The 25,934-nt window shown below is 47.2% G+C and overlaps 1 protein-coding gene across 1 annotated transcript in view; it reads left to right on the forward strand.

Annotated features, from left to right (window-relative positions):
* BEND3 (BEN domain containing 3) overlaps positions 1-25,876 on the forward strand; it is a 56,302-nt gene extending 30,426 nt beyond the window's left edge. The window contains exon 4 of the mRNA XM_003935932.4: positions 20,060-25,876. Within this exon, the coding sequence (XP_003935981.2) occupies positions 20,060-22,306 (2,247 nt within the window). The 3' untranslated portion in view covers positions 22,307-25,876. The remainder of the gene's footprint in view (positions 1-20,059) is intronic.
* Positions 25,877-25,934: the final 58 nt, after the last annotated feature.

Here is a 25,934-nt window from a genome sequence, read left to right on the forward strand (position 1 = left end):
CAGGCTGGTCTTGGACTCCCAACATCAGGTGATCCACCTGGCCTGGCCTCCCAAGTGCTGGGATTACAGGTGTGAGCCACCATGCCCAGCCAATTTTTTTTTTTTTTTTGAGACGGAGTTTCGCTCTTGTTACCCAGGCTAGAGTGCAATGGCGCAATCTCGGCTTACCGCAACCTCCGCCTCCTGGGTTCGGGCAATTCTCCTGCCTCAGCCTCCTGAGTAGCTGGGATTACAGGCACACGCCACCATGCCCAGCTAATTTTTTGTATTTTTAGTAGAGACGGGGTTTCACCATGTTGACCAGGATGGTCTCGATCTCCTGACTTCGTGATCCACCTGCCTCAGCCTCCCAAAGTGCTAGGATTACAGGCTTGAGCCACCGCGCCCGGCTTTTTTTTTTTTTTTTTTTTTTTTTAACTTGAGGCTGGCCATGTGGGAGACAGAATTCTATTACTCAAATCAGTGTCCTGCTAATGTTGTATTGGGGGTTTTGTATCTGTGTTCATGATAAATACTGCTCTGTTGCTTTTTATCTTGTAATGTCTTTGTCTGGTTTTGGTATTAATGTAATGCTGGCCTCATAGAATTAGGAAGTAGTTTCTCTGTTTCTGTTTTCTGAGACTGTAGAGAAATTGTATCATTTTTCACTTAAATGTTTGGTAAAATTCACCTTTGAACCCATTTGGGCCTGTTACTTTGTATTTTGGAAGGCTGTTAGTTATCGATTCAATTTCTTTAATAGATATAGCCCTGTTCAGAATGTTTCTTCTTCCGTGAGTTCTAGAAGATCATGCCTTTTAAGGAATTGGTCTCTTTCGTCTAGGTTATCAAATTAGTGGACATAGAGTTGGTCATAGTGTTCCTTTATTATCCTTTCAATGTCTGTGGGGTCTGTAGTGGGATCTCTCATTTCTGATACTGTGTCCTCTCTCTCTCTCTCTCTCTGAGTTAGCCTGCTAGAGGCTTATGGGTTTTACTGATCTTTTCAGAGAAACAAATTTTGATTTCATTGATTTTTATCTATTGATTTACTGTTTGCAATTTCATTAATTTCTTTTTTTTTTTTTTGAGGAGGAGTTTCGCTCTTGTTACCCAGGCTGGAGTGCAATGGCACGATCTCGGCTCACCGCAACCTCCACCTCCTGGGTTCAGGCAATTCTCCTGCCTCAGCCTCCTGAGTAGCTGGGATTACAGGCACACACCACCATGCCCAGCTAATTTTTTTTGTATTTTTAGTAGAGACGGGCTTTTACCATGTTGACCAGGATGGTCTCGATCTCTTGACCTCGTGATCCGCCCGCCTCAGCCTCCCAAAGTGCTGGGATTACAGGCTTGAGCCACCGTGCCCGGCTAATTTCATTAATTTCTACTGTAATTTTTCTTTTTTTTTCTTTCCAGAGATCTTCAAAGCTACTGCAAATCAATCTACTGTAATTTTTAGTTTCTTCTGCTTACTTTGGATTTAATTTGCTTTTCTACTTTCCTCAGGTAGAAGCTTAGATGATTTTTAGATCTTTTCTACTATATGCCTTCAATACTATACATTTTCCTCTAACCACTCTTTTTGCTGCATTCCACAAATTTTGGTAAATTGAGGTTTTTTTTTTTTTTTTTTTGGTGAGACAGTCTCACTGTGTCACCCAGGCTGGAGGGCAGTGGTGCGATCTTGTCTCACTGCAACCTCTGCCTTCCAGGTTCAGGTGATTCTCCTGCCTCAGCCTCCTGAGTAGCTGGGATTACAGGCATACGCAACCACACCCAGCTAATTTCTGTATTCTTAGTAGAGACTGGATTTCACCATGTTGGCCAGGCTGGTCTTGAAGTCTTCCTTTTTTTTTTTAAAGAAGAGGAAGAAAGAGAAAGAGGAAAAGGGAGAGAGGATGGGGGTATTGCTTTATTGCCCAGGCTAGAATGCAGTCTAAATATGGGTATGCCTATAATTGTCCTTAATAATGGAGACATGAAAGAAAATGAGGGAAGAGAATAACAAACAAGGACCCAACCAAAATTTCATTTAAACTTCTAAATTGATATGATGTGGTACTGATAAGAGTGTATATTTTGTATATTTAAAGTGAAGAGTTCTATAAATGCTAATTACATTTACTTGTTCCAGATCTGAGTTCAAGACCTGAATATCGTTGTTAATTTTCTGTCTCATTGATCTGTCTAATATTAATGTTGAAGTCTCCCACTATTATTATGTGGGAGTCTAAGTCTCTTTATAAGTCCTGTATGTCTAGGTATTCCTGTATTGGGTGCGTATATATTTAGGATCTTTAACTCTTCTTGTTGTTGCATTGATCCTTTTATCGTTATATAATGTCCTTCTTTGCTTCTTTTGATCTTTGTTACTTAATTGTAACTTCTGCTTTTTATTTATTTATTTTAGCTCTCTGTTTGGTTGGTAAATCTTTCTCCATCCCTTGTTTAGAGTCTTTGTGTATCCTTGAATGTGAGATGGATCTGGATGCAGCATACTGATGGGTCTTAGTTTTTTTTTTTTGTTTGTTTGTTTTTGTTTTTTTTTGCAGTCTCTAAAAGCTATCTTTATTTTTTTTTTTTTAGCATAAAAAGATTAAATGATCTAAAGAGAAATTTTCTTTTTTTTTTTTTTTTTTTTTTAAGAAGAGGAAGAAAGAGAAAGAGGAAGAGGGAGAGAGGATGGGGGTATTGCTTTATTGCCCAGGCTAGAATGCAGTCTAAATATGGGTATGCCTACAATTGTCCTCAATAATGGTGACATGAAAGAAAATGAGGGAAGAGAATAACAAACAAGGAGCCAACCAAGATTTCATTTAAACCTCTAAATTGATATGATGTGGTACTGATTAGAGTGTATATTTTGTATATTTAAAGTGGAGAGTTCTATAAATGTTAATTACATTTACTTGTTCCAGATCTGAGTTCAAGACCTGAATATCGTTGTTAATTTTCTGTCTCATTGATCTGTCTAATATTAATGTTGAAGTCTCCCACTATTATTATGTGGGAGTCTAAGTCTCTTTATAAGTCCTGTATGTCTAGGTATTCCTGTATTGGGTGCGTATATATTTAGGATCTTTAGCTCTTCTTGTTATTGCATTGATCCTTTTATCATTATGTAATGTCCTTCTTTGCTTCTTTTGATCTTTGTTGCTTAATTGTAACTTCTATTTTTTATTTATTTATTTTAGCTCTCTGTTTGGTTGGTAAATCTTTCTCCATCCCTTGTTTAGAGTCTTTATGTATCCTTGAATGTGAGATGGATCTGGATGCAGCATACTGATGGGTTTTAGTTTTTTATTCAAATTACCTGTCTTTGGATTGGGGGATTTAGTCAATTTAAATTTGGAATTAATAATAATATATGTGAGTTTAATACTATCATTAGCTGGCTATTTTGTCCATTAGTTGATATAAATTCTTCATTATATTGATGCTCTTTTTGATAATTTTTTTAGAAAGGCTGATACTGTTTGTTCCTTTCATATGTGTAGTGGTTCTTTCAGAAGCTCTTGCAAAGCAGGCCTGGTGGTGATGAAATCTCTGAGTGCTTGCTTATTCACAAAAAACTTTATTTTTCCTTCGCATGTGAAGCTTAGCTTGGCTGGATGTGATATTCTGGGTTGAAAGTTCTTTTCTTTAAGGATGTTGAATATTGGCCCCCACTCTCTTCTGGCTTGTAGGGTTTCTGCTGAGAGATCTGCTGTGAGTCTGATAGGCTTCCCTTTGTGGGTAACCTGACCTTTCTCTCTGGCTGCCCTTAGTATTTTCTCCTTCATTTCAACCCTGGTGAATCTGACGATTATGTGCCTTGGAGTTGCTCTTCTTAAGGAATATCTCTGTGGTGTTCTCTGTATTACCTGGAGTTGAATATTATCCTGCCTTACTAGGCTGGGAAAATTTTCCTGAATAATGTCCTGAAGCGTATTTTCCAGCTTGGATTCATTCTCTTCGTCACATTCAGGTACACCTATCAAGCGTAGATTAGGTCTTTTCACATAGTCCCATATTTCTTGGAGACTTTGCTCGTTCCTTTTTATCCTTTTTTCTCTCGTCTTGTCTTCTTGTTTTATTTCAATGAGTTGATCTTCGACCTCTGATATCCTTTCTTCTGCTTGATCAATTCCGCTGTTAAAACTTGTGCATACTTCACGTAGTTCTCGTATTGTGTTTTTCAGCTCCATCAATTCACTTATTTTCCTCTCTAAATTTTGTATTCTTGTTGACATTTCGTCAAACCTTTTTTCAAAGTTCTTAGTTTCTTTAGATTGTGTTATAACAAGTTCTTTTAATTCACTGAAGTTTCTTATTATCCACGTTTTGAAGCCTGCTTCTGTAATTGGAACCCACTCGCTCTCCATCAAGCCTTGTTTCGTTGCTGATGAGGAATTGGGATCCCCTGCTGAGGAAGAGGCGTTCTGATCTTGGGTATTCTCAGCCCTTTTTGACCGTTTTCTTCCCTTCGTTGTAGATTCATCCATCTGTAGTCTTTATAATCACCGTCTTTGTAATTGGGTTTCTGAGTGGACGTCCGACTTACTGATTCTCAGCGCCGAAATCTGAGCAACCCACTGCACCGACTAAATCAGCGGCGTTAAGATTGAGGGTGCTTTTCCAACTCTGCACCGAGAACCGACGCTCCGAGGCGCCGGCAAAACCGCCTCGCCGGTCACAAGAGTCGCGCTGGCGACCCGTGGGGCTCCTCCGCTGGGAATCTCCTGGTGCGTAAGCAACAAGAATTCATGTGAAGGTGTGGCGTCCTCTCCTTCTTTGCGCTTTCAGTGGGAGCTACAATCCCGAGCTGCTAGTTATCAGCCATCTTGGATCGGCATCGGGTCTTAGTTTTTTATTCAAATTGCCTGTCTTTGGATTGGGGGATTTAGTCAATTTAAATTTAGAATTAATAATAATATATGTGAGTTTAATACTATCATTAGCTGGCTATTTTGTCCATTAGTTGATGTAAATTCTTCATTATATTGATGCTCTTTTTGATAATTTTTTTAGAAAGGCTGATACTGTTTGTTCCTTTCATATGTGTAGTGGTTCTTTCAGAAGCTCTTGCAAAGCAGGCCTGGTGGTGATGAAATCTCTGAGTGCTTGCTTATTCACAAAAAACTTTATTTTTCCTTCACATGTGAAGCTTAGCTTGGCTGGATGTGAAATTCTGGGTTGAAAGTTCTTTTCTTTAAGGATGTTGAATATTGGCCCCCACTCTCTTCTGGCTTGTAGGGTTTCTGCTGAGAGATCTGCTGTAAGTCTGATAGGCTTCCCTTTGTGGGTAACCTGACCTTTCTCTCTGGCTGCCCTTAGTATTTTCTCCTTCATTTCAACCCTGGTGAATCTGACGATTATGTGCCTTGGAGTTGCTCTTCTTGAGGAATATCTCTGAGGTGTTCTCTGTATTACCTGGAGTTGAATATTATCCTGCCTTACTAGGCTGGGAAAATTTTCCTGAATAATGTCCTGAAGCGTATTTTCCAGCTTGGATTCATTCTCTTCGTCACATTCAGGTACACCTATCAAGCGTAGATTAGGTCTTTTCACATAGTCCCATATTTCTTGGAGACTTTGCTCGTTCCTTTTTATCCTTTTTTCTCTAATCTTGTCTTCTTGTTTTATTTCATTGAGTTGATCTTCGACCTCTGATATCCTTTCTTCTGCTTGATCAATTCGGCTGTTAAAACTTGTGCATACTTCACGTAGTTCTCGTATTGTGTTTTTCAGCTCCATCAATTCACTTATTTTCCTCTCTAAATTTTGTATTCTTGTTGACATTTCGTCAAACCTTTTTTCAAAGTTCTTAGTTTCTTTAGATTGTGTTATAACAAGTTCTTTTAATTCACAGAAGTTTCTTATTATCCACGTTTTGAAGCCTGCTTCTGTAATTGGGACACACTCGTTCTCCATCAAGCCTTGTTTCGTTGCTGATGAGGAACTGGGATCCCCTGCTGAGGGAGAGGCGTTCTGATCTTGGGTATTCTCAGCCTTTTTTGACCGTTTTCTTCCCTTCGTTGTAGATTTATCCATCTGTGGTCTTTATAATTACCGTCTTTGTAATTGGGTTTCTGAGTGGACGTCCAACTTACTGATTCTCAGCGCCGAAATCTGAGCAACCCACTGCGCCGACTCAATCAGCGGCGTTAAGATTGATGGTGCTTTTCCGACTCTGCACCGAGAACCGACGCTCCGAGGCGCCGGCAAAACCGCCTCGCCGGTCACAAGAGTCGCGCTGGCAACCCGTGGGGCTCCTCCGCTGGGAATCTCCTGGTGCGTGAGCAACAAGAATTCATGTGAAGGTGTGGCGTCCTCTCCTTCTTTGCGCTTTCAGTGGGAGCTACAATCCCGAGCTGCTAGTGATCAGCCATCTTGGATCTGTAGATTATTCCCTTTTTTTTTTTTTGAGACAGAGTTTCGCTCTTGTTACCCAGGCTGGAGTGCAATGGCGCAATCTTGGCTCACCGCAACCTCTGCCTCCTGGGTTCAGGCAATTCTCCTTCCTCAGCCTCCTGAATAGCTGGGATTACAGGCATGTGCCACCATGCCTAGCTGATTTTTTGTATTTTTAGTAGAGACGGGGTTTCACCATGTTGACCAGGATGGTCTCCATCTCTTGACCTCGTGATCCACCCGCCTCAGCCTCCCAAAGTGCTGGGATTACAGGCTTGAGCCACCGCGCCCGGCGGCCTGAAGTCTTAACCTTGTAATCTTTCTGGCTCAGCCTCCCAAAGTGCTGGGATTACAGGTGTGATCCACCATGCCCGGCCCTTTTTTCTGTTTTTTGTTTTTAAGATGGGGTCTCATTCTGTCACCCAGGGGTAAGCTTTGTCTGGCTGGAGCTTCAGGTTTTACCCAGGGATTCTGACATGGTGAGGGAAAAGGGACCAAAACCAAAAATGCATTTGAATATTTATAATATGACTTACCCAATCTACATATACACAAATGGTCACTTGTATTTACCGTACTTTCTAGTAGATAGAATACAGAAGGCAGTTCTGACCCACTAGCTTTGGAGGTAGAAAAGTCATGTTTAAAGTCCTGGATTTTATTTGGGTGTTTTCTTTGCTTGTTAATTTTCCTTAGTGTATACAAAGTGAGGCTGAAAATACCTGCCCTCTTTATATCCAGGCAGCGGGGTTAAAAAAAAAGAAGGAAAAATACCTGCCCTCCCTCCTGTTTCATAAAAAGAATGTAAGTAAGTATAAACCTTTTGAAACCCTGAAATTCCTTGTATAGAAAGATACCATGTGAATTTAAGGCAGCGTTTCCTTTTTTTTTTTTTTTTTTTAATCTTCTTCTCTTTGTTTTTTTACTTTTTTTTTTTTTTTTTTTGAGACGGAGTTTCGCTCTTGTTACCCAGGCTGGAGTGCAATGGCGCGATCTCGGCTCACCGCAACCTCCGCCTCCTGGGTTCAAGCAATTCTCCTGCCTCAGCCTCCGGAGTAGCTGGGATTACAGGCAAGCGCCACCATGCCCAGCTACTTTTTTGTGTTTTTAGTAGAGACGGGGTTTCACCATGTTGACCAGGATGGTCTCGATCTCTCGACCTCGTGATCCACCCGCCTCGGCCTCCCAAAGTGCTGGGATTACAGGCTTGAGCCACCGCGCCCGGCACTGTTTTTTTACTTCTTATTTACTTATTTTTATTCCCATCTTACAGATGAAGTATTTCATTTTTAAAAAGTTTGGCCAGGAGTAGTGGCTCATGCCTGCATTCGTAGCACTTTGGGAGGCCAAGGCAGGCGGATCACAAGGTCAGGAGTTCAAGACCAGCCTGGCCAACATGGTGAAACCCTGTCTCTACTAAAAATATAAAAATTAGCTGGGCATGGTGGTAGGCGCCTAAAATCCCAGTTACTTGGGAGACTGAGGCAGGAGAATTACTTGAACCTAGATGGTGGAGGTTGCAGTGAGCCAAGATTGTGCTACTGCACTCCAGTCTGGGTAACAAAGCAAGACTGTCTTGGAAAGAAAAAAAGTTTGTGTAAATTGAGGCCAGGTGCCATGGATCATGCCTATAGTCCCAGCACTTTGGGAGGCTAAAAGTTGGGCGAATCACTTGAGCCCAAGAGTGTGAAACCAGCCTGGCCAAAATGGCAAAACCCCATGTCTACAGAAAACACAGAAACTGAGGTGGGAGGATCACCTGATACTGGAGAGGTCGAGGCTGCAGTGATCCTGCCACTGCACTCTAGCTTGGGCAACAGATTGAGATCCCATGTCAGAAAATAAATACGTTTGTAGAAATTGATGGATGTGTGAGTAAATCGACAGTCTTAGAACCCTGGGGACTTGATTGATTGATTGATTGATTGAGATGGAGTCTCACTCTGTCACCAGGCTGGAGTACAGTGGGATGATCTCAGCTCACTGCAACCTCTGCCTACTCTGCCTCCCCTGCCTTCCAGGTACAAGATTCTCCTGCCTCTGCTTCCTGAGTAGCTGGGGTTACAAGTGTGTACCACCACTACCAGCTACCTTTTTTTGTATTTTCAGTGGAGATGGGGTTTCACCATGTTGGCCAGACTGATCTCGAACTCCTGATCTTGGGTGATCCACCTGCCTTGGCCTCCCAAAGTGCTGGGATTACAGGTTTGAGCCACCATGCTTGGCTAACCCTGGAGACTTTAGAACAATCCATCTGTTGTATGAAATTATAGTGTATGTCGGTTTTTCAAAATAGGTCTAGTGTTAACTCATGGCGAATAGCCTCTTATCCTCTCCTGGTAAATCTTCTGTTTCTTCTAAGATGCATATATGGTGGCTGGAGTAGGTCAGGGCATATGTACTGTTTTCTTCTTTTTCTTTTCTTTTCCTTATTTTGAGACAGAGTCTTGCTCTGTCGCCAGGCGCCAGGCTGGAGTACAGTGGCGTAATCGTAATCTCGGCTCACTGCAATCTCCGCCTCCTGGGTTCAGGCAATTCCCCTGCCTCAGCCTCCCAAGTAGCTGGGACTATAGGCGCATGCCACCAAGCCCAGCTAATTTTTGTATTTTTCTTTTTTTTTTTTTTTTGAGACGGAGTTTCGCTCTTGTTACCCAGGCTGGAGTGCAATGGCGCGATCTCGGCTCACCGCAACCTCCGCCTCCTGGGTTCAGGCAATTCTCCTGCCTCAGCCTCCTGAGTAGCTGGGATTACAGGCACACGCCACCATGCCCAGCTGATTTTTTGTATTTTTAGTAGAGACGGGGTTTCACCATGTCGACCAGGATGGTCTCGAACTCTCGACCTTGTGATCCACCCGCCTCAGCCTCCCAAAGTGCTGGGATTACAGGCTTGAGCCACCGCGCCCGGCTTCTAATTTTTGTATTTTTCAGTAGAGATGGGGTTTCACCATGTTGGCCAGGATGGTCTCCATCTCTTCGTCTCGTGATCCACCTGCCTTGGCCTCCTAAAGCGCTGGGATGACAGGCGTGAGCCACAGCGCCCAGCCTTTCTTTTCTTTTTTTCTTTTTTTTTTTTTTTTTTTTGAGATAGAATCTCATTCTGTGGCTCAGGCTGGAGTGCAGTAGCACAGTCCTGGCTCGTTGTAACCTCAGCCTCCTGGGCTTAAGCAGTCTCCGCACCTCAGCCTCCCAGTGGCTTCTTTTTATAAGGACGAGGTTTTACCAAGTTACCCAGGCTGGTCTTGAACTACTGGGCTCAGACAGTCTGCTGGCCTTGGCCTCCAAAAGTGCTGGAATTACAGGCGTGAGCCACCACACCCAGCCGTATGTACTGTTTTCTGAAGCAGTTTCATCAAAGACAGGAGGGAGCTAGAGACTGCATCCAGTGATAATTAAAAAGGAAGGAAGAGGCGCAGTGGCTCACGCCTGTAATCCTAGTGTTTTGGGAGGCCAAGGGAGGAGGATCACCTGAGCTTAGGAGTTCAAGACCAGCCTGGGCAACACAGTGAGACCCTGTGTCTATTTTTATATAAAGTAGAAAGAGAGCGCACAAACAGTTACCAGTAGCTGCTCAACAAATAGTGCCTTGCATACCTTACCCCATCTAATCCATATAACAAACTAGTTAATACCTCCATCAGGCAGCTGAGCAAACTCAGGCATGTAAGTTAAAAGGTGCCAGGGTGGAGACTCCATGTTTGGGTCCCCTTCCATGAACACTCCCTTTGTGGAAGCCGTCTTTCTCTCTCCTGGATTTTCCCTCTGGGGTCCCCTTCCACACTCTCTCGTGGAAGCCTGTCCTCCCCTCCTGAACTCCATCTCTCTCTGTTCCCTTCCACTCAGTGTGGACGCTGCTTTCCTCTCCTGGACTCCGTCTTTCTGGATTCTCTGACTCAGTGTGAGAGTGAGCTGTTTCTTTCTCGCTCTTTCTCCTGTTTATCTCTCTTTTTAGATAAATCACTTTCTACAAATAAAAAAATAAAAATAAAAATAAAATATTTTTAAAAAAATGTGCCGGGCGCGGTGGCTCACGCCTGTAATCCCAGCACTTTGGGAGGCTGAGGCGGGTGGATCACGAGGTCAGGAGATCGAGACCATCCTGGTCATCCTGGTGAAACCCCGTCTCTACTAAAAATACAAAAAATCAGCTGGGCATGGTGGCGTGTGCCTGTAATCCCAGCTACTCAGGAGGCTGAGGCAGGAGAATTGCCTGAACCCAGGAGGCGGAGGTGGCGGTGAGCCGAGATCGCGCCATTGCACTCCAGCCTGGGTAACAAGAGCGAAACTCCGTCTCAAAAAAAAAAAAAAAAAAAAATGTGCCAGGGTGCCTGCGGGGCAGCCTTGTTCCTGGGGTGAGATTATCAGGAGTGATTGGGAAGACATGTCACCTTCTCTGAGTTACCCCTAGTGACACAGGAAAGGTTCCCTTGTCTCCCTGACAGGGTGGGAGATGGGGTGTGGCTCACTCCTTCAGTGCCCTGAAGCTCAACGGCAGGCTGTGGGGCTCCGACCCCGTGGCAGTGTCTAGGGGTGGATATGCACAGTTCGTGGAGCCCTAGTGGGTGTATGCTACAGGGCTCCCTTTTAGTTTACTTTTGTCTGTAGGCGGCTCATGTTAACCAGCTCAATTTAGACCCTCTACCTTGTTGCACAGACAGAGGACTTTCTGTATCCTGGGTTCTTGCCTGGAGAATGAGTGGAAAGTTTTATTGAGTGGAAGTAGCTTACAGCAGGTGGGGAAACAGGGAGATGATTTTCCTCTGGAGTTGGGCCACTCAGTGGCGGCCCAGCCTCTCCTCCTCCTCCTGCCCTGGCTAAATGCCATGTCGTTCTGCTGGTTGATGGCCTGCCTGGGCATGGGTGTCTGGCAGTGTGCTCCTGATGGCCTCTCGACGTCCAGCCGCTTCGTGTTTCTCCACCCGCCCATGTGTTTCTCTAGACATGCGGCTGCTTGTATCTTCTTCCACTGATCCACGTCTCTTGCCATCCAGCCACTGTGTACCTGCCTGCCAGGGTCTGGGGGATGCTATAGGCACAGGATGGGGGCGTGGCAGGCCAGGGTGGTCTTGGAAATGCAACATTCGGGCACGAAGGCAGGAGTGCCTGTCCTAACCTAGATTCGTGGGCACAGGCCCAAGGGTGGAGCCCTAGCCAGGGACTTGCCCGTCTCTACCCAGCACTTCCCTGCCCGCCTCCTGTATCACTCCTGTTGGGGTTCAGGGGAGCCCTTATTTCCCTGAGAGGATGTTTCTCCAGGTTCTTGGTCTATCACTCTGTCAAGAATGAGAGAGGATACCATGGCGCAGTGTGCTCGTAAAGTAAAATACTGGACTCAAAAAGTGGTTGCAGAAAGCGATTTATTTAGATAGAGAAAGAGAAAAAGGAGAAGGAGAGAGGAAGCAGCAGCTAGCTCTCACACTGAGTGAGATAAAGAAAAGCCGCTCTCACACCAAGTGAGAAGGGTTCCCAGAGGAGGGAACCAGAGAAGGAAAGCTCCTCTAACACTGCGTGAGAGAATCCAGAAAGATGGAATCCAGGAGAGGAAAGCAGCTTCCACACTGGGTGGAAGGGGACACCGGAGGGGGAAAATCCAGGAGGGGAAAGAGAGCTCCCACTACATGGGAGGGGAATCCAGAGAGCTGGAAATCCGGCGTGGGTGAAGGAGCAGGGAAATTTATCCTGGGAGAAATTCGCACCTCCCCAAGTTCCCCTGGCCAATGAAAGGAGTTCCTTTAAACTTCTGCTGGGGTGATTGACTCTTAGTTTCCTCCCGCTCCTGTGAAATTTAAGTATAAACCATTAAATCTCCCAGATGGGCCGGGCACGGTGGCTCAAGCCTGTAATCCCAGCACTTTGGGAGGCCGAGGCGGGTGGATCACGAGGTCGAGAGATCGAGACCATCCTGGTCAACATGGTGAAACCCCGTCTCTACTAAAAATACAAAAATTAGCTGGGCATGGTGGCGCGTGCCTGTAATCCCAGCTACTCAGGAGGCTGAGGCAGGAGAATTGCCTGAACCCAGGAGGCGGAGGTTGCGGTGAGCCGAGATCGCGCCATTGCACTCTAGCCTGGGTAACAAGAGCGAAACTCCGTCTCAAAAAAAAAAAAAAAAAAAAAAAAATCTCCCAGATGGAAAGAGATGTGGGCGGGGCAGGGGGCATGGCGCTGAGAAGTTCTTGCCCTTAAAACTACACCCCTCATGGACCCAGTAAGAGAACACATTCCCTCACTACCAGCATGCTAAAATACCAGAACGAGCGCAGAGTCTGGGGGCAGATGAGGGACAGATTGCCGAGACTCAGGTTCCTCCACCGTGGCGAGGGCTGAGACTGCCCACCTGGCTGGGCTGTTGTGGATCACTGTGGTAGCCCACATGAGGACGTGGCATGGGGCACGCTCCACATCAGCCTTCAGAAATGTTTATTGACTGCCTCTGAGCCCCCATCGCCAGCCCTCCACCCCATGACCAGTATTCAGCTGCCTCCCTCCACATTTATCAGAATGAAATCGGCATGGGACCATCACAGAGGCTGCCTGACCCCCTTGAGGACACCCAGGCCTGGGCACCACTCAGTCAGGATATAGACCATCTCCTGTCTTCTCTCCTCTGCCCCAAGGAAAGGGCAGGAGGACAAAGTGGGGAGCCCTGATGCTCACAGCATGTCACAGGCAGACTTCTATCAATGTTGACACCTTGTTTTATGAGTGACATTTAGTACAATGCTGAGAAGAAAAAAACCACCCTCAAAAAGTCTAACAAAGGGCTATATAAAGACTTACTTGGCACCTCTGCTGGAGAGGGCTTCGTAGCCAAATGCAGCAGATGTGGGAGGTGCATAGCCAAAGTTTTTATTGGTAGTAATCTTTTTGTTCACAGAAGTGGGGCGGTGTTCAAGAGCCATATGCCAGGCAGAGGTTAGCTTTGTTCTCCTGGGTTTTTTTTGTTTATTTATTTTTTTTAATCCTAAAATATCACTGTGGTTTGTTTTCATTTGGGGAATGGAAATGCCATCTCATGCAGTGCAAATGCACGGAACACCTCATGGGTGTCAGTTATTATGGTGTGAGCTGAGATTCTTTTTTTTTTTTTTTTTTTTCTTTGAGACGGAGTTTCGCTCTTGTTCCCAGACTGGAGTGCAATGGCGCGATCCCGGCTCACCGCAACCTCCGCCTCCTGGGTTCAGGCAATTCTCCTGCCTCAGCCTCCTGAGTCGCTGGGATTACAGGCACGCGCCACCACGCCCAGCTAATTTTTTGTATATTTAGTAGAGACGGGGTTTCACCATGTTGACCAGGATGGTCTCGATCTCTCGACCTCGTGATCCACCCGCCTCGGCCTCCCAAAGTGCTGGGACTACAGGCGTGAGCCACCACGCCCGGCCAGTGAGGATTCTTAAGAAGTCTCTCAACAACCATCGAAGTACATTCCCATTTTAATGAGGCTCAGAGAAGTTAGCACTACCAAGCCTGCTTGATTCTGAACTGGGCACTTAAACACTGTGCTGGTGGGGCACTGGGATATTTGTAAGATGCCCGAGAAGCCTTAGATGCACTCATGTCTTGTTCCATCTCTAGTCCCTTCATTATAGTTGCTTTATCTCCCCAGAATCTTGTTTCTTCAGCCACCACAGCACATTCTTCACCCTTACTTACCATATAGTGTTGGCAGCAGAAGGATGACCCAGAGTAAGAAACGTGAGAGCAGAGACTGTGTCTGGCTTGATCCTGGTATTGATGCTGATATAGTGATCCTATATATTGATGCTGAACTTAGTGAGGCATCAATATGGTGACCTCCCAGAAGCACGGAACCACTGTGTGGCCTAAAGCAGGGTGAACCGGCCCAGGTCAGAAACAGAGCAGGCCAGAACTCCCCTGCTGATCAGTGGCGGGGTGATGCCTGTCAACAGCACTGTTCTCCAACACAGGCAACTTAGTGCAACCCTGTCTCTTATTTAATAAAAAAAATTTTTTTTGGCCAGATGTGGTGGCTCACACCTGTAATTCCAACAGTTTGGGAAGCCAGCGTGGACAGATCACTTGAGCTCAGCAGTTTGAGACCAGCCTGGACAACATGGCGAGCACATTTAAAATAGGATTTCATGCAGAAAGAGATGATTAGAAACTCATATACTGTGCAACAAGAGTACATGTTCTAGAGGGAGACCTTCCCTAATTAATACCCAGGATAGAAAATAAGTACAGGGTCTCTACTAAAAATAACCCAAGGATGGTAGTGTGTGCTCCTGTGTTCTCAGCTATTCTGGAGGCTGTGGTGGGAGGATCACTTGAGCCGGGGGTGGGGGTGGAGGTTGCAGTGAGCCGAGATCATGCCACTCACTCCAGGCGACAGTCAGATCCTGGCTCGGGAAAAAAAAAAAAAATTGATGATGATGATGAAAATAATTCTGTTGAAAATGAAAGTTGTACGCATCCACTGTGAATTTCAGGAGGGAGATGCCAACCCTCCGTCTGCCATTTCACGTGGCCTCCCTGCTTCCCCAAGCCATGCTGCTTTCTGGCTGTTCCAGTATGCTGAGTCTTTGGGCACTTTTGAGGCACTCATCATTCACTGAACTAAATTCAGTGACTGCTCTTGGATTTGGGGCCCTGATGAAGATGTCTGGTACTTGGAACATCTCCAGGGTGACCCACTCCCCGAGATGATGTCACTGGGCATGGACACCTGGAATCTCCCTAAAGAGTCTATTATTTGCCCCTCACTTGTAACCCAACATCAGCCTCTTTTTGTTCAGTCGGATTCTCCTGCTGAAAGATTTGGGCGTTCTCTCTGGGGTCTACAGGTGCTGGTGGTCGAATGCAATGTCCTGATGAAGATCCGGGCTAGACGCTGGCATTGCAGAGTCTGAGCGTTACAGCACAGTTCCCATATGGTTGGAAGACGAGCCTCAGAGAATTGGGAACGTGTCAGCCAGCCCTACCCAGTGCCAAGTAGCACAGATTTAAAGATTTCTTGATGCTCCTAGACAGCTGAGCTGAGATTTTATCATCAGCCGCAAACGCAGCCAGCCCATTGCCGCCTTGGCAGCATTTGTGGAATTAATTGGAGCGCTGAGCTGACAGGACACCAGTGTGGGGATATCTAAGAAGCTCCTCTTCGGTGCTTGTGTTGTGTTCTGTGTTGAATTGTGTACCAAGGTTTCTGGGAGTGAATATTGCCCTCTACTGGGACACTAATATTTTCTCTTGAAGCAGTGTAGCCAAAAATGTTTCTGTTGACGGCATGTTTCTATCATGCTTGGTGGAAACGGAAATATTTGTATTAATGAGACTGAATATTGAGAGTTACGGGGGTTTTCCAGTTTCAGCACACTCTTGCCTCCTACCTGCTGTAGGAATGTGGGGGCGTCTAGTCTTGTGTGTGTTGTTGATATTCAAATAATTCGCCAGAAACTTTTCCCTGTATTCATTTCTCCCTTGGGTATTAATTAGGGCAAGTCTCCCTCTAGAACATGCACTCTTGTTGCACGGTATGTAAGTTTCCGATGATCTCTTTCCATAGGAAATTCTATTTTAAATGTGCTAATGGAACCTTATTTTAAAGTGAAGGCTCCTTTTCTAAAATCACTCCTAACATAATTATGATTTGCAATTGTTAGTACTCCAAACCCAGATTTTTCTGTTGGTAAACCTTATAGTAATCTCATAGTTCATGGGACCTCTAAAATTATTGTAGTGTAAAAGAACTAATGGTGAATAAATTGCTAAAAATTTTACTTTACTTTCTACAGGAATTAGCAAGTAAGGCACTTTGAGTTTGTATTTGTTAGGGCAGCGCTTTTCCACAGTGACCCACAGTTATAAATCACCTTACAGAGCAATACAGCTTCCATGTATGTATTTGTATATAAATATATAGACATACCCATAGTAAGGAAACAAAACTCCTAAATTGATTTACTTTGTGCAGTACACTTTGATATTTTCTATTCTTTTTGATGTTTTCCTCCTTCCCTCCCTTTTTTGTGAGACAGGGTCTCTCTCCGTTGCCCAAGCTGTGGTGCAGCCTCACCTCCAAGACTCAAGTGATCCTTCCACCTCAGCCTCCCCAAAGCTGAGACTGCAGGCACATGCCACCACGCCCGGCTAATCCTTCCCTCTTCTTACATTGTTCATGATCCACCGATGTCAGTCATCATCTACTAACCCACAATTTAAAACCCTGCATTAGGAGTGAAGGGTTTCAGCTATCTCCACCCCTTCCTTTCTGGTGTGTGTGCGTGTTGGGGTGTGTGTGTTTTCTTTTCTATTTTTTGAAACAGAGTTTCACTCTCGTTGCCCAGGCTGGAGTGCAATGGCACAATCTTGGCTCACTGCAACCTCCGCCTCCCGGGTTTAAGTGGTTCTCCTGCTTCAGCCTCCTGAGTAGCTGGGATTACAGGCATGTGCCACTACACCTGGCTAATTTTGTATTTTTAGTAGAGGTGGGGTTTCTCCATGTGAGTCAGGCTGGTCTTAAACTCCTGACCTCAGGTGATCCCCTCATTTCTAATGATCCCCCCCAAAGTGCTGGGATTATAGGCATAAACCACCAAGCCCGGCCCCTTTTCTTTCTTTTTTAAACAAATAATGCCAGATAGCACAGGACAAACAGACCTCTAAGAAGTGCCTTCTGGGAGCGAATCACCCTGAGGCACTGTAGGAAAGTCCTTCTGGTGGAAAGCGTCCCTTAATAAAAGTCCTTTACAATATTATTACCTCTGCCATGCCTTGGGAATAGCATTATGTAATAATAAATCATATTGTAATCAGCATGAATTTTTATTTATTTATTTTTGAGTTAGTCTCACTCTGTTCCCCAGGCTGGAGTGCAGTGACACGATCTTGGCTTACAAAGCCTCACCCTTACAGGCTGAAGCAATCCTCCTACCTCAGCCTCCCGAGTAGCTGAGACTACAAGCACATGCCACCATTCCCAGCTTATTTTTATAGAGATGGGATTTCACCATGTTCCCCAGGCTGGTCTTGAACTCTTAAGCTCAAGAGATTCCACACCCCGCACCTCCAGCCTCCCAAAGTACTGGGATTACAGGTTTGAGCCACGGTGCCTGGCCCCACTTTTCTTAAGCATATATTTGAGAATGGTGTAACGCCTTGCCCAGCTTTAACTATCCACATGTGTAATTGACAGAAATTCATTGACTTCTTCTGTACCCTGGACACTTTGTTAGGCACTGGGCTAGACTCAGGGATAACATGGTCCCATCCCACAACCATCACGCAGTTTGATGGGGGTGGGGACAGCTCTGCAAGGAGACCCTGGAGGGAATGGGGCAGGTGGCAGGCCACCCCTGGCAGTCGCCTCCACTCCGGTGTGTCGTTGGTCCTCTACTCCTGGAGAGTGGTGTAGTGGTATACAGGGGCGTGGGGGCCACAAAGGCCAGTTGCCACTGACCATTTGCTCACTTATATATAAACAAACCCTGAAGAAAGTATTGGCCAGCTCTATGATAACTCTTGCACTTATGCGTCCCTTTAGAAGGTCACTAAGGCAGTAAAGTAGTTAGTATTTCTTTTGCATGGTTGTCCTCAGTGGGGGCACAAGAGAATTAACATTTCTCTAATAAGAGTCAGATTATTCTGTTATCCAAAAGAGAGAGTCTAGGAAGTGATTCATTATTATTATTTATAATAACGGGGGTCTCACTCTCACCCAAGCTGGAGTGCAGTAGCAAGATCTTAGTTGACTGCAACCTCTGTCTCCCAGGCTCAAGTGATCCTCCTACTTCAGCCTCCCAAGTAGCTGGAACTACAGGTGTGCACCACCATGCCCGGCTAATTTTTTTGTCTTCTTTTTAGTTGAGATAGTGTTTCGCCATGTTGCCCAGGCTGGTGGAACTTCTGATTTCAGGAGACCAAGACGGATGGATCATCTCTTGAGCCTAAGAGTTTGAGACCAGCCTGGGGTGCTGGGATTACAGATGTGAGCCACCATGCCCAGCAGTTCATTAAAAATGAAAAAGAACACATGGAAGTTTCAGAAGAATGAAAGTTTTCAGTTTATTTGGGCTTTTGGTTTCTGTTCCCTCTGGACCTACCTATTCTTAGCCTCCTATTGCTGTATTAAGCCTCATGTCTCGAGGTTGTCTCTTTTCCTGACATTGGTTTAGGCTACGGAGAAAAATACCTCATGTGCCGTTTTGTGCTGGCATTAGTAATCTGAAAACTCTCAAATAACCCTGATCTGCCCAGATGAGACAAACTGAGAGCAAACACTGACTGCTAGACCCTTGGTACTCAAGAGAGGATGGACAGCAGCCACAGCACCTGGGAGCTTATTAGAGACGCAGGCCCAGGGTTCACACTCTGCATTCCAGCAAGACCCCAGATGATGCAGTGTGTACACTAGAGCTTAAGAAGCACTGGGCTAGGCGGCTCCCAGCCACCTGCACTTTTCCCAAGTGTGGAGAGACGCACCCCAGGATGCCCTTTGTTCTTGTCCATTCCCAGTTGCCCGAGGCACGTGCCTGTCAGTGGGAGTGAAAGCTCCTTGCTCCCGACACCCTCCAGCGCTCACTGACTAGCTCATCCGCTTTCCTAAAACTCAAGTTTACATTTCCTTCAGTGTCTGGGTCAAATTCAACATTTGTCAAAAACAGGCTTATTAAGTTATGGCTGAAATAACAATGAATGATACATATTTAAAGTATATAATTTGATACGTTTTGACATGTGCATCTACCAGTGAATCCATAGCCACAGTCATGATAATAAATACCCATCACCCAGTGACATTCTCCGTGTCCCGTCGTCTTCTCCCTGCCATCCCTAGGCAGTGACTGTCTGCATTCTGTCACTCTAGGCAAGCTTGTGTTTCCTAGAATTGTATATACACAAATGGAATCATACACCATGGCCTCCTTTTTGTGATTGAGATTTATCATGAGTACTTTCTGTACTGTATTAATAATTTCTTATTGTGGAACAATATTCTATTTGAATACAATGCAGTTTATATACTTGTTGATTTTTCAGAAACAAGGGGTTGTTTCTACTCAAAGTTGCATAGGCCCGAAAGCTCTGAGCCAGGCTTTTCTGGTCTAAGATGTGATTTCAGGCAGTGGTGGAGTTGGCATCAGACAGCCGCTCTCCACAGCCCAGTTCTCATGTGCCCCTCCCATGCATCTATCTCAGAGGAGCCTTCCCGAGAAGGGACGCCTGGTCTCTCAGAGTCTGCAGGCTAAAAGGACACACTGCAGCCTTCAGGAGCTACCACAGGGAATCTCCGTCCCTTCCTGTGAGCAGACCAAGACATGGGTCCGTGAGATGACCTGCCCATGGCCAGCAGCTGGATGAGCCCCTCGCCTTTCTGTGCTCTCCCTCCTGTTTCTTGCAGAGTTCTTGCTTAGTATTGGCAGCATTGGTGTTAGCCCCCTGATGGACAGGAAGTCTAATGCTGGTGTCCCGCAGGAGCACAAAGCCTCCCTGGCCCAGCCTGAGTCTTTTCTCAGGGAGTGGGGAGAGCAGCAGGTTTAGGGTGGTGGGGATGCAGGTTTGTATCAGTGGTGTGTTCTTGGATAGCAGAGTGATTCAGGGCGAGGAAGCAGTTTCTCACCTGCTCCCCGGGTTGACTGTGGCCTCTCTGTGTGCTACTCAGACCCTTGTGTAGTGTCATAAACCACAGCACCCGCCTAACACTCCAGGAAATTATTTTTGTTTTGCAGGCACTCTTAGCAGGCATGCGGAGCCGCGAGAACAGCTCGCCGTGCCAAGGCAATGGAGAGCCGGCCGGCAGGGGCAGGAGCTTAGGCTCTGTATGGCCAGGTGAGGAGGAGCCCTGCAGCGATGCCACCACCCCTTCCTACAAGAAGCCTCTGTATGGCATCTCACACAAGATCATGGAGAAGAAGAACCCTCCCTCGGGGGACCTGCTAAACACGTACGAGCTCTTCGAAAAGGCAAATGCCAGCAACAGCCCCTCACCACTGCGGCTCCTGAACGAGCCACAGAAGCGGGACTGTGGCAGCACCGGGGCAGCCACCGACAGCGACCCCAACATCTACTTCCTGATCCAGAAGATGTTCTACATGCTCAACACCCTCACGTCCAACATGTCCCAGCTGCACAGCAAGGTGGACCTGCTCTCCCTGGAGGTGAGTCGCATCAAGAAGCAGGTGAGCCCCACTGAGATGGTGGCCAAATTCCAGCCGCCCCCCGAGTACCAGCTCACAGCCACGGAGCTCAAGCAGATCGTGGACCAGAGCCTGTCAGGCGGGGACCTGGCCTGCCGCCTGCTGGTGCAGCTGTTCCCCGAGCTCTTCAGTGACGTGGACTTCTCCCGAGGCTGCAGTGCCTGTGGCTTCGCGGCCAAGCGCAAGCTGGAGTCGCTGCACCTGCAGCTCATCCGCAACTATGTGGAGGTCTACTACCCCTCCGTGAAGGACACGGCGGTGTGGCAGGCCGAGTGCTTGCCCCAGCTGAACGACTTCTTCAGCCGCTTCTGGGCCCAGCGGGAAATGGAGGACAGCCAGCCCAGCGGCCAGGTCACCAGCTTCTTTGAGGCGGAGCAGGTAGACCCCAGCCACTTCCTGGACAGCAAAGACCAGGAGGAGGCCCTGTCTCTGGACCGGAGCAGCACCATCGCCTCAGACCACGTGGTGGACACGCAGGACCTCACCGAGTTCCTGGACGAAGCCTCCTCGCCAGGCGAGTTTGCCGTCTTCCTCCTCCACCGGCTCTTCCCTGAGCTCTTCGACCACCGCAAGCTGGGTGAGCAGTACAGCTGCTACGGGGATGGCGGCAAGCAGGAGTTGGACCCGCAGCGGCTGCAGATCATCCGCAACTACACGGAGATCTACTTCCCCGACATGCAGGAGGAGGAGGCCTGGCTGCAGCAGTGCGCCCAGCGCATCAACGACGAGCTCGAGGGCCTGGGGCTGGACGCGGGCAGTGAAGGCGAGCCCCCGCGCGATGACTGCTACGACTCGTCCAGCCTGCCTGACGACATCTCAGTGGTCAAGGTGGAGGACAGCTTCGAGGGCGAGCGTCCGGGCCGCCGCTCCAAGAAGATCTGGCTGGTGCCCATCGACTTCGACAAGTTGGAGATCCCCCAGCCCGACTTCGAGGTGCCCGGCGCCGACTGCCTGCTCAGCAAGGAGCAGCTGCGCAGCATCTACGAGAGCAGCCTGTCCATCGGCAACTTCGCCTCGCGCCTGCTGGTGCACCTGTTCCCCGAGCTCTTCACGCACGAGAACCTGCGCAAGCAGTACAACTGCAGCGGCTCCCTGGGCAAGAAGCAGCTAGACCCGTCCCGCATCAAGCTCATCCGCCACTACGTGCAGCTGCTCTACCCGCGCGCCAAAAACGACCGCGTCTGGACCCTGGAGTTCGTGGGCAAACTGGACGAGCGCTGTCGGCGCCGGGACACGGAGCAGAGGCGCTCCTATCAGCAGCAGCGCAAGGTCCACGTGCCAGGCCCTGAGTGCAGAGACCTGACCAGCTATGCAATCAACCCCGAGAGGTTCCGGGAGGAGTTTGAGGGGCCCCCGCTGCCCCCCGAGAGGAGCAGCAAGGACTTTTGCAAGATCCCCCTGGATGAGCTGGTGGTCCCCTCGCCCGACTTCCCGGTGCCTTCTCCCTACCTGCTATCCGACAAGGAGGTGCGTGAGATCGTGCAGCAGAGCCTCTCCGTGGGCAACTTTGCCGCCCGGCTCCTCGTCCGCCTGTTTCCCGAACTCTTCACTGCCGAGAACCTCCGACTACAGTACAACCATTCCGGGGCTTGCAACAAGAAGCAGCTGGACCCCACGCGGCTGCGGCTCATCCGCCACTACGTGGAAGCCGTCTACCCCGTGGAGAAGATGGAGGAGGTGTGGCATTACGAATGTATCCCTAGCATCGACGAGAGGTGCCGCCGCCCCAACAGGAAAAAATGCGACATCCTCAAGAAAGCCAAGAAAGTGGAGAAGTGAAGGCCTGTGGCCTGCCCAGAGACTCAGGGTCACCAGAGGCTGAGCGATGGGCACCCTTGGGACTAAGCAATCCTTGGGAACACGCCTGTCATCCACAGACAGGCACCTATGTCCCTGGGGAGTGGCTTACTACATTTGCACACGTAAACACCCACCCAACTACAAGAAAGAAGCCTTGAGTTTGGTCTCTCGTACTTACTTCTGTCCTGCTATGTCGTGGTGGGGCAGCCTGAGTGTGGGGAGAGCAAGCTGTGAGAGCAGGGCCCAGAGGACGGGGGTCCCCTCTCCCTGGCTGTGCCCTCCCCAGCCTCACAGCTTAACATGCAAACTCAGCTACTCTCTTGCTCCTCTTCCCAGATTTTACATCTTCCATTTTTATCCATTTTTTTAATTAAAAAGAAACCCTTTAAAAATTTTCACTGGGCTCTTTGGGGGCCATTTTACTTAGAAAAAAAAAATCTTTTTTAAAGTGCCATGTTCATGCACAGTGGCTAATCATAGCTTCAGGTGGCATGGACACTGATTTTACTGACCTTGTCTTTGACATCTGATTTTGGAAGAGTCGAGATGCCCCTTGGACGGCAGTAGAGGGGATGGAATCGCATGAAGTCCTTTATGACCATGTGCACGTTTCCCTTCTCTGGTGCCTGGGAAGGCTTCCGTTCAGCTTGGCCTGTCCTTCAGGTGCGCTGGTAGAATGTTGCGCCCACTCTGTAGATGAGAACACTGGATGATGATGATATGAATGTAGACAGTGTGGAAACACGTTCGCAGTGTCTCCATCTGAGCCATGTCCTTCCACTGCCCCCATTCCCTCTCCATACATGGTTGCTCGTTGGAGGGAGAAGACATGTTTCCTTGGAAAACAGTGCGGGGGCTTTTGGCTTCTTGTTAGATTTAAGGGTGGGCCTCTTTGGGCTCACCATGAACTGTTTACTTTCCATGTATGTGTTTGTACACGATCCAGGCTCTGGGAGCTGTGTGGTGACTTCCCCAGACCTCAGTGTTAGCTCCTCCGGGCAGCACCACGGCCTCGTTCCCCAGGGCGGGCCCAGGTCTGGGCGGCTCTTGGGGATACCAGGCATTGGAAGGACACAGGCCATCTCAGGTGGGGCACCCGTGTCCCATCCCAGGTTCCACTCTGAACTTTCCCCTGGGACCCTCTAGGAGGTCCTGCTGTCCTGCACCTGGCCACCCCCTGCCTTGGGGGACACATGTCTTCGTTCCCCACTGACTGGGAATGTCAGGCTCCTACAGGCCAGCTGCATGCTCTCCAGGAGCAGCAACTGGGAAATTCCCCAACAGGTAAACTTTAAAATGATACTTTTACCTACCTAACTTTGGGGGCCAAATGCCTGAGAGGGAAACGAAACAGTCAAATGCAAACAAGATGTCAGACTAAAGTCCTGGAAAATGAATTGAATCACACAGGGTGGTCCTAGAACCCCTGTGGGATGGCTTAATACTTTGCTACTTTAAAATGCAGAAATAATAGAAACAATCTGAATTTTCTTCATTCAGCTGATAAGGACTTCAGTGCCAGTGGCTGTATGACAAAATTTTGCCTGTACCCAGGAGCATTTTTAAAAATACAGGATGTTAAGCAATGTTAAGTTGCTGATCTAACTAGTAAATTTGCTCTCAAGTGTCATTTATAGATTATTTCTGTTGGAACTGCAAACATTGAGAAAGGCACAGGGACTGAATGACTGTCACACGCAGCTACTGCTTACTAAAAGCTACACACGCACTGCTTACTAAAAGCTGAAGTGGGATGAAGGGGGCCTACAGGAATAACAAGTTCACCTTCTTTGTGCCTGGAAAGAAGGGACTGGAGCAGCCAGGAGACTCACTTTTCCCCCTTGCTTGGGCCCTTCTCTATGCCTTAGTCTCTCCAGCACATGCACACAGCATGCACACACACGTACCCTACCCAAAGACAGCTGTGGCCCCCTCCTACACCCTTCCCCCCGCCCCTGCCCCGCGAGTTGTTAGGGGCTGGAGTGGGGAGGTCCCATGGAATTTGTTCTGGTTTCTAGGATGTAAACAAGAGGACTCCAAGCCATGAATTGCCCTGCTTTCTAGAGGGTGGAATGTTGACCCTGCAACTTTAGAAGCACAATCATTTATTAATAATTTTTTTGAAACTCCCATCTACCCATGTTAGAGAAATCAACAGGTTCTAGGAATTTAGTATGTCTCTAACGTAGAGCATGTTCAGTTTTTGGAAACCGTATTTCAATGATTTTCTGAATGCCTTTCACGTGTAGGACTTCTTCCCTCAGAATCTTACAGTCCCTTTCTGTGAGAGAAGCGGACACTCTTGGGAACTATTCCCTCCCCCGGACTGTCGTCAGGAAACGCCTGCAGGGCCTTTTCCCATCTGTATGGTGTCCTCACTTCTCCAACCATACGGGTGGCTCCAGTGGGCATTTTTTTATTTCAAATTTTTTACGTGAAGCAATAGAAGTACAAAATACTTATTTTTTCAAAATTTAATGTGCTCCATGAAACCTGTTGGGAAGCCCTTTCCTTCCCCCCCACCCCCCCCCCACCCCATCTAAATCTTTGGTTTTTACTTGTTTTTTGATTTTTTTCTTCTTTTTTTTTTTTTTTGACCTTGTATCCCAAGGACTAAAAAATTAGCACAGACACATTTGATGTTGAATGAACTAGTAAGTCACAGTAGGTGGTAGTCTTCATCAGTTTCTCTGTGTAAGTTTTTAAAGAATGTATGAAGATAGTCATGAATGTACTGAGTGTTCGCATCCTGCTTCAGTTCACCTTGGCTGTGTCTACATGACAACAAATGTTTGACAGGGAATAAAGTCATGTCTGGTGTCATTTGCGCTAGTGTGCCCCTCCCCTTTCAGTGTTGGCTCCAAACCTTCCTTCCCTTTTATGTTTGTGGGGAGGGGACCACCTTAGCAGCAGCCATCAACCAACCAACCAATGGGATCTACTTAGTGGTGAATGGATTGGCTAGTTAATTGGTAACAGGTGCTGGCCCGACCACACCACAGCGTGGCCACTGGGTTCCTTTAGAGACGGCCTCCGTTTCCAATGTTCCCCGCAAATGTTTGCTTCTTGCCCAGTCAAGAGGGGATCTCGAGACTCCCAAGTGGAGGTCGTGAGCTTGCACCCTGCCTGGCTGTAGATAGACCGTATAGATACATGAAGTCGGGGTGGGGGCCAAGGGGCTATGACTGCTGTTTGGAAACACTTGCCTCCCGTAGATCCAGCCTTAATGTTTTTCTGACATCCTAGTAATAGCAGACCCTGCACAAAGTGGATATCAGAGTTAATACTGTGAGGATACAAAATACTGAGAATAGTTTTACCAAAGATATGAAATCTCGCATCATGTCTGCATTTTACCATTGATTGGAGTGCATCCTTAGAAAACTGAATGTAACAAAAACCCAGGACATTTTTGGAAATTGTATGCTCTCTAGCAACTTTGTGTGAATTTTTATACAAACACTGTTTTATGAGTTATATAAAATGTTATAAAAATAGAAAACATGGTCTCGTAACATTATTTTCTTAAAGTGCTGGTCTCTCAAAACATGTCTTGGTCTATGTGTCTTTCTGCGTGACCTCCTCACCCACCTTCCAGGGGGAAATG

Source organism: Saimiri boliviensis, chromosome 4, assembly GCF_048565385.1.
Source record: "Saimiri boliviensis isolate mSaiBol1 chromosome 4, mSaiBol1.pri, whole genome shotgun sequence".
NCBI lineage: Eukaryota > Metazoa > Chordata > Mammalia > Primates > Cebidae > Saimiri > Saimiri boliviensis.